This window comes from Seriola lalandi, unplaced genomic scaffold (assembly GCF_002814215.2).
Source record: "Seriola lalandi dorsalis isolate HSWRI2012SDOR001 ecotype SW California unplaced genomic scaffold, Sedor1 jcf7180002054645, whole genome shotgun sequence".
NCBI classification, from domain to species: domain Eukaryota; kingdom Metazoa; phylum Chordata; class Actinopteri; order Carangiformes; family Carangidae; genus Seriola; species Seriola lalandi.
Genome location: NW_019525198.1, coordinates 200995 through 209900, shown reverse-complemented (window position 1 = coordinate 209900; position 8906 = coordinate 200995). Strand labels below are relative to the sequence as shown.

The following is an 8906-nucleotide window of genomic DNA, read 5'->3' as shown; positions in this document are numbered from 1 at the left end:
GGGGGGGGTGGGGGGTTGGGTGGGAGGAGATGGAGGATAAAGGTGGAGAGACGGAGGTGAAGGAACGAAGGAGAAGAAAAGGCAACAGATAAAGGCAGGGAAAATCTGAAATAGACAAAAGAAGATGGAGGAATGTCAGATAACTGATCAACAGCAAAACCAGGAAGTAGACGGAGCCGCTGCCACAGAATGACAAACACCCCCCCCCACCACCAGACACACACACACACACACACACACACACACACACAGTCACTTCTAAACACACAACCATCAGTCAGAGCTCAAGTCTTTTTTACTCTAACTGATGTTTTTAAACCCCTCCCCCCGCTGAACGGTATCCCATCCTGCCTCACTTTGAGCACCCCAAAGAGAAACAGGTGTCACCTCAGTGCCAGGTAAACATGGAGTCGGGGGGGCGGGGGGGGGGGGGGCAGAGTTCATGTAAAAAAAACAAAACAAAAAACCCCATTCACAGCAGCAGGAGCAGCAGATCCACGTCCGCCTGCGTCACGACTCCCTTTTCTCTCAGATGGCGAGGGGGCGGGGCCTCAGTTGGTGCCCTGGTTGAAGTGCTCCAGCACGGTGGCGTTGGTCCTCTCGAACTGCCACTGCTGGGTCGGGGAGGAGGGGTTGCACGTGTTCATGAAGACCCGGCGCTCGCTGGCGCTGCAGTCGATGCAGCTGTTACTGACGGGGTGATACAGGCTCTTGTCCTGGAGGGAGACGAGACGGACAAACAGGAAGTGAGGACAGGAGACGGACGTCAAGACTTTGATCATTTCAACGTTTCTCATCCGAGCCCCACAGTGACACAACTGTTCTACAGTTTTCATTCCACCACAGATTCATCCTGTGGCGATACAGACGCCCGCAGGGACCATTTGAACTGTTCTGGTGGTGCATTCAATGACATTCTGACATTCCAAACTTCAGGATTTTTATGCTTGCTTTGTAAGTCCGTCGCTCCTATTCTCATGGACGATATCTCAGTAACGCCTTGACGGAACTTCTTCAAATTTGGCACAAATATTCATGAGAACTCAAGGATGACCTGATTTGATTTTGGAGGTCGAAGGTCAAAGGTCACGGGTTTGGTGACCTCACAAACACAGTTTTGGCGTTGTGAACGCACTACGTCCGTTAACGCCTTGAGGGAATTTCTACAAATTTGGTAAAAACATTCACCTGGACTCAAGGATGAACTGATTAGAATTTGGTGGCTAAAGGTCAAAGGTCAAGGTGTCCTTAAAAAAAAAAAAACATGATTTTGCGATTGCGAACGCAATATCTTCGAGAACTCCTAAAGGGAATCGCTTCACATTTGGTTCACATTTTAGCCATTACTCAAGACTTCACACAGAAATAATGACAAAATCTCACACAAATGGTTCATTTATTTGAGCGGAGGGATACGAGAAGATTATAAACTCTGATGCCGTACCTTCCTGTAGCGCCACAGCTGGTTGCCCTTCATGCCGTGGCAGTCGTACAGGGTGACGGGGCTGTTGTGGGAGATGGCGTCGAAGCAGACTTTTTTAGTGTGCATGGGGTCGCCCACCCGGACGTCCTCCCTCCAGCCGAACGTGAACACCTGCAGGGAACAGATTAAAAAACAAAAAAATGAACTTCCTGATCAGTGATGAGGTGCATCCGCTCCTCAGATTTCATCAAATCAAACTGGTGGGAGTCGGAGACACTGTGGTCTCTAAGAATATGACCTCTGATTACAGAGCCGCCGCCAAGTTACGAACAACCACAATATGTTTTGTGTTCCGTTTATAAATGAGACCTTTTCTTTTACGAATACAAAGTCAAACTCTAAAGAAAAACTTTTGTCTCGACCAGCAGTATTTAACTGGCACTTTCCAATTTTTATACATGAATTTAATCTTGCTTCTTCCCTTCAGACTCTGGTTTTGACCCTCACTCTCAGTTTCACTGGCGCAACATAATTAAAGCTCCTCTATAGCGTTTTCCCTTTTCTAAAGTTGTTGAGGAAAAATTTCAGAAATGTCAAGGTTCCTCCGACATGGAAAACTGTTTATGGATGTCTTGGCCTTTCCACTTGTTCGTGGCTCGGTGTTGTGCTGCCTATTAAAATTAAACCATTAAATGCGAGTGTGGATGTTTTCCTTCTTGGAGAGTTTATCCGCAGATCACAAGCCAGTGCAGCCTCTGTGGATAATAACACGTCTGATTTTATCAAACTCGGTTATTTCCCATTTTGTAGGAAAATTAAAAAGAAGGTATTTTCTGAGGGATCCAACATTTGACCTGTATTAGAGCTGAACTCATCCTCACATGCACAATATTCATATTCTCACTGACTGTATGAAGATTAAACGTGGTTAAACCTGCAATAACAAGCTTTGAACACAACATCAACATTTTATCAATTTAAGCAGCTGTGTGCCAACTTTCTTTCCACATCCAGCAGTTACATAAACCAACATTATTATTCGTTTGGAGTCATGTTTCCTCTTAGTGTTTCTTCTCTTTTAGCTCTGAGGGAAATATCTGGCTCTCTGTCCATGTGTAGTGTGATTATAGATCAGCTCTAGCTTCTATATTAATACTGTGAAAGTATCAAAGCCTCAGTCCACAGAGAAATGCACACAGCCTGTATTCAGAAACTGAGCCTTAAAACCAGCCGTCAGGACTTCTGGAACTTTGTGATGTCACAACAAAGCAGTCACCAAGCCCCGCCCACCTGGACCCACCATCCAAACCTTGCAGGATTTGGTTTCTCTGAGTGTTTTTACCTGAAATCTGCTTTATTTTTATTGGATCACTTGAGAGCCAACTAACTAACTAACTGATTTTAGCTAGTTACTAGAGAGGAGATTAAACTGCAAATCTTCTAATGGATCAACACTTTAAAATAAAACACAGGAGACGAGGAAAATATGGAGCTTTACTTAACGTGTTTTCATTAAAGACCAAGATAATATCAACACTGAGTGAATATCCTGTAATATAACATATGTTCTCCCTGTGCTGTGTGTCCTGTCCTTGCTCAGTAACAACTTCAGTCATTTTCTCATCATCTGTTCATCTGCAACAGAATCACCATGACTCACTGCACTCGGGAGAGACCTTCACGACACTGTGATCGATGACGTCCTTAATGTTCCTCCATTTATGTAATTGTTTGTCGGTGTCCTCATCTGTTTACCTCGGAGCTGCGTCATAAAACCAACACGATGACCAGAGGAGTGAGGACTGATGCTGAGGTGCTAATTTGGCAGGAAGTGCCGTTTGAAGTGAAATCAGGGTTTTTGTGTTCAGTGTCGAGGATCCAGACTAGTTGTTGAGTATTTTGTAATTACATGCTTGTACTTAATGTGTGAGTGTGAGTCATTTCCTTGTGCTTTTATCACATTTTTCAAGTCAAAAGATTTTCCTTTTTCATATTTTCATATTTTTGTTGTGCAAAAATCATTTTTTCCCGCATCATTTTGATTCTATCTCTGGATCGCTCCGTTTCCTGACAGTAAAGAATAAAGCTTGACGTCCAGTGACGGCCGTCGCTCACAGACTTTTCTGCTCCTCTCGCACCAAATCAAAAAAGCCCTGACGAGGGCGGCAGCCAGAGGGCCTCCTGTGATTTGCAGCGAATCCATTTCTCGCCAGGCGCCCGAACACAGATCGCAACTGTGACACGGATTAAACGACAATGCATCTTCAGATTAAAGCAATTAAACTGTCAGAGCTCCGAGGTGCCGCGTTTCAGCGGCAGGAAACAAAAGGGGGACGTTCAATCCATTAAGGCTGCGTTATGAGCTCGGCTTAAAGATCTTCAAGTGTGACGTGCGACAACAAACAGACTCCTTAGGAACAATGCAAAGATAATGAAGCCGTGTGATGCCTCTGTGTGTGTGTGTGTGTGTGTGTGTGTGTGTGTGTGTGTGTGTGTGTGTTGTTTGTGCGTCTGTGTAAGAGCATTTGACATTTATGTGTGTTTAGAAGAAGAAATACAATTACTAAGGAGACAATCTATCACAGACACAACAGTGAAATGTAATAATAAAATAAAAGTTCTCTGGATTCGACTGAAGTGAAGAAACGAGAAGCTTCTGACACATCTGTGATCTACTTGTACGATACGAAGCATCCACCTGGGACAGGTGTTCTCAGTCAGAACCAAGCCAGGTGAAGTTTCTGTGGAACGAGCTTCCTGAACACCTGAGACTGTCGGTCGGGTGAAGAGGTTCTGTGATGCTGAGTCGCCATTTAGTAGAAGAGTGAACATGAGTTTTCATATTTAAAAGGAAAGTTTCTCATCTGATTTTTTATTTTTTCTAATGAGTTTTTTTTGTTTTTAAATGCTGCTTTAATCTCACAGTCACGTTCTGTTTCTGATGTATTTCCATACCTCTGTGAAGCACCTTGTGTCTGAAAGGTGCTGTGTAAATAACCTTGTATCCTCTCAGGTATTTGACATGTTGCTGCACAGACCGACGAACCTGTGTAACCCGACTCCACCAAATATTAGTCCCAAAGATAAATCTAATATTACCTTTACAAATCAATACAAGAAAACAAACAAGCTGTGTAACAGACATCAACTGCTCAAAGCACTAAAACTGCTTTTACTTATGTGCAACACGCCGCTGCTGCTCACCTGTCCGTGGCTCCAGCTCACCTCGCCCCGCCCCTTCACGCAGCTCTCCAGGCGGATGGGGCTCCCCGACACAAAGTGTTTACTCTCCATACACATGCCGCTGCTGCCCACGTTACGGATCTACAGCACACACACACACACACACACACACAGGACACACACACACACACACACACACACACACACACACACACACACACAGGACACAAGAGACATTCAGCTGTTAGTCAGCAGAGATGAAGCTTTCGAATCATCATCAGTTTGGTTTATTTTTGAAGTCGATGAATCTGATTCACATTAAATCACTCCTCTCACACACACACACACACACACATTATCATTCAGACAGAGTTTTATTGACAGTTATTTTAGAAACTGTTTCTAATGATCTTGATCTTTTGGTTTGATGGTTATGTTGAAATAATTTCAAATTAAAGCGTTTAATAATTAAAAACCATGCCTCGAAGATAATCGCTTATAAAACACTGAATAATTGATGTTTTCTCTCTCTTTTTTTTTTTAAACAGCGTTTAAAATCAATGTAAATGTTCAGCAGATTAGAAACCAAAGCTCTGATTGATTCATGACAAATAGTTTTTTTCTGTGAAGGAAAAGTTTGATGTTTGATAAAAATGTGACGCTAAATATGGAGTGTGGCGTCGTGTCCATGTGACCACTGAGGAGAAATAAACTCATTAACAATAATATGAGAAATTATCTTCAGGACAAAAATGTGGCTCAAACAAAAAGATAAAAATGTGATTTCAAAGGAAGGTGAGCTGAAGCAGCCTTTAACTTTAACTGCTGAGATGTGCGGTTTATCATCCTGTGGTCATGATGTCACGGCGTCAAAACCTAATTTGTCCTTTCCATGAGATGGTTAATGTGTTTTAAAGTGCGAGGGTCTGAGCGTACCTCTCCCCACGCGGCGGCGGGGGGCTCCACCGGCGGGTAGTGTTTGGGCAGATCCCAGGCCACATCGCTCATGAACCACTTGAAGCTCTTGCAGTTGAGCCGGTTCCTCAGCTCCTTCTGCGCCGTCATGTCTCCCGCCGACAGGTGGCGGTACTCGGGCCGGCGCTGGTAGATGTACTCGGCGTATTCGTCCATCCACACCTCCGCCACGCGTTTCAGGTTCTGAAATCACAGGGAAACATTTCTGCTTTCATTCCACGTTTTGGCCATTTATCTTACGTCAGCAAAACTACAACCAGTGACTTTTCATTTATTATCTAATGTAAAGTGAAGACATGTTGTTTACAAACTGTCCAACATGTGACACCCTCTATAAACCTTATACTGTATATGTATGTGTAACCTCATGTTTGTATTCATGAGGCTGCGAGTGGAGCCACCGAGGGTTCGTCCACACTGATGCCTTTGCACACTGAGTCCGAATATGTCGTACTCTGAAACTTTCGTCCATCATTTAAGCTTTAAGGCTTCGCTACGAGCATTTTAACGCTGCAACTGTCTTTGCCGTTCCTCGTTTGCAGTATTTTCCGCAGCTAATCTGCAGAGGAGACAATCTGCTTCCCGTGTTTACACCAGCATGAGCATGCTCAGCGTTTTCATTTCAAACTGCTGTTTTTTAAATGAGTGTGGACGTAGCCTGAACAGTGACGGTGAAGATGTGTTTCGTAAAAAAAAACAACCAAAACAACGAGCTGAAAGATGATAAAAAGCAGAGTAGAGCTGAACGATAATTCTCTGTGGTTTCATCACAGCGAGGAAATCTTTCATTTGATCCACTGATAATGAGCTGAAGACGAGTTGAGAGGAAGACGAGTCAGAGCTCAGTTTGACTTCAGCTGCTTAAACCACTCGACTTATTGTCAGCGATGTTTGTCTGGAGGAAGAAGAAGAATGACTTAATGAGCCGCTGTTCACAACCAGAGCAGCAGTAAAAGGTTTGCACATTAACTTACAATACGACAATGTCTATTGTGTTCATACTGTGGGATATCAACATCCAGCTGAGTCCTGAAGTCAACTGGCTTGTCAGCAGGTCTTTGTTTCTGGACGCGGCGTCTTCACTGAAACAGACTGAGCCATCATCTGTACTTCCTGCCGTCCTTGATGTTTTGATTGATCTGACATGACAAAACGATCAAAGCCGCCGAGCAGAGAGGAAGCCAGTCATCATGCAGGACCTGTCATCGCCCCCCCAGGAGGCCGACTGATGGAAAAAAATAGAAGCAACTTGTCTCCAGTCATGAAAGCAGATACAACGCTGAACTCAGTTATCTGCTAATTTACAGGGCGGCTTCACAGAAGACAGACATGTTTTTCTGTTTCCCTTCTGTCTTCATGTTTCCGCGGCGGCGACAGCCAGCGCCGGAGGCTTCGCGCCGTCTGTCCGTCCCGTTCTCGTGACCACGACATCTCATTAACACCTTCGGGGAATTTCTTCACGTTTGGCAGAAACATTGACAGACGCTGTGTCTCAGTTCAAGGGGTCAATCTGAAGACCGATGGCGTCACAGCGACGCAACTAGGCTCCTTCAAAATGCTTCTTTCTCCTGGGACAAATCCTCCGGTGGATCCTCCGTAGACCAACATTTCCCAAGATTCATTGCGCGCTGGTAATGAAAGCAAACAACAGTGACAGAGAGCCTGAGGATTCTAGTTCTTCTTCTTCTTTTATAAGAACAAAAGTTGCGATGGAGCTGAACTGAGAAGTTCTGAACCTGGATCAGCTGAAGACGGGTCAGGCAGTTAGTTAGTTAGTTAGTTACACGCCTCATTAAACAATGTTTTTTATGTGATACTGTCGATACCGTGAAATACTGGAAACACTTAAATTCAAGGGTCAAACAGGTTCAAGCATCAGCTGAAGAGCTACATCATATTATGTAAATGTGGATATTTATAACGACACAGACGAGCATATCTGTTGAATCTGAGGAACAGAATCAGTCACGCTGATGCTAATCAAAGCCCAGGAAAGAATAATGAAGTCTGCTTCACTTCCCTCCACTCTGACTCCGAGCCACCTGCAGGTTCTGCTGCGAAGCGTCTTGACAGGACCACTTCTTGGGGGAAGGTAAAATGTGTTGAGAGCCGTGTCAGCCGTGTGAAACATGTGGGTAAAAGACAGACTGTTTAACCGTCAGATGAAAAGTGTCTCCTCTGATCTTCTTAAGGACGAATATCCTGAACCTGCCCTTCGTTATTCTCGGGGTTCGCTCACATTGCTTCTGCCCCGGCTGCTTTTAGCCACTTTCACTGATTCAGCAGTTGTTTATTCAGATCTGCCAGTTACTTTAGCTTAGCAGTTAGCGCTAGCTTCTCTCTCGGTCTTGCTCGGCGTGTCTCGGAGTGTAAGTGTAAGTGGTTACGTATCCTTGGGATTCTGGAGCTTTCTTAGTGGATAAACGGCGAACACCTGCGTATCACGTAGACTCCACCACTGCTGCACATCTTTAATCTTTCACTGTCTTTATATCCCAGTGTTCATGTCATGTCACATGTCATGTTTTTCTTTTATTGATTACACTCAAACTATTTTAATGTGCATTTGTAATTTAGCACAAGTTGCTTCTGCAGCAGACTTAATGAGGTCAGTGTGAAATTAACTAGAAAAAATAAAAGAATATGGACACTGGCCATAATGCATTATTTAGTGCATTTAGGCCACTGAATTATGCATTTAGAGGCTTTAATGCGCGACGAAAGTGGCATCCATATGCTTTCATCGCTCTGCATCAATCATAATGAAAGCATCTGATTTCAGTTGAATAAAAAGGGAAAGGAAAAAAAGCACGAGCAGATGACTGATACAAACTGTGAGCGACAACAGCTGCAGTGCAGAGAGGTTGTTTAAGCTCAGACAACTGCAAACATGAAAGATTTACACCTGAGCAACGGGAAGTCCATCCACCTGAAGTCTTTGAGGTGTAAAGGAGAAAAAAAACACAGATCCTGTCAGCCTCTGAGGTACGGACGCATGTCTGGGAATACAGATAGCTGCAGCCTCGTGGGTGTGGATGGTGAAATGAATGAGAATACAGGTTCAGCGAGCCTCCCAGGAAGGAATAAATACAAATCCTCCAACAGCCTTTGCAGCTACAGATATGGTGGAGAGAAATAAAAAAAACCCTCCAGCCAACACACACACACACACACACACACACACACACACACACACACACACACACACACACACAGACTCCCTGTAGCATAACTCATTGCCTGCAGCTAAACTCAGGCTCCAGGTGAAGTGGAGTTCAGTGGTTCTGTCTCCCTCCATGTTGACTGGACTCGGGGGTGGGGGGGT

General features: G+C 44.3%; 1 protein-coding gene across 1 annotated transcript in view; it reads right to left on the bottom strand.

Moving 5' to 3' along the window:
• Positions 1–8: 8 nt before the first annotated feature.
• The window catches only part of LOC111665462 (polypeptide N-acetylgalactosaminyltransferase 10-like), a 24165-nt gene continuing 15267 nt past the window's right edge, over positions 9–8906 (bottom strand). Inside the window, exons 6-9 of the mRNA XM_023420477.2 lie at positions 5543–5764; positions 4628–4747; positions 1445–1594; positions 9–716 (exon numbers count right to left, since the gene is read on the bottom strand). Of these exons, the coding sequence (XP_023276245.2) occupies positions 552–716; positions 1445–1594; positions 4628–4747; positions 5543–5764 (657 nt within the window). The 3' untranslated portion in view covers positions 9–551. The remainder of the gene's footprint in view (positions 717–1444; positions 1595–4627; positions 4748–5542; positions 5765–8906) is intronic.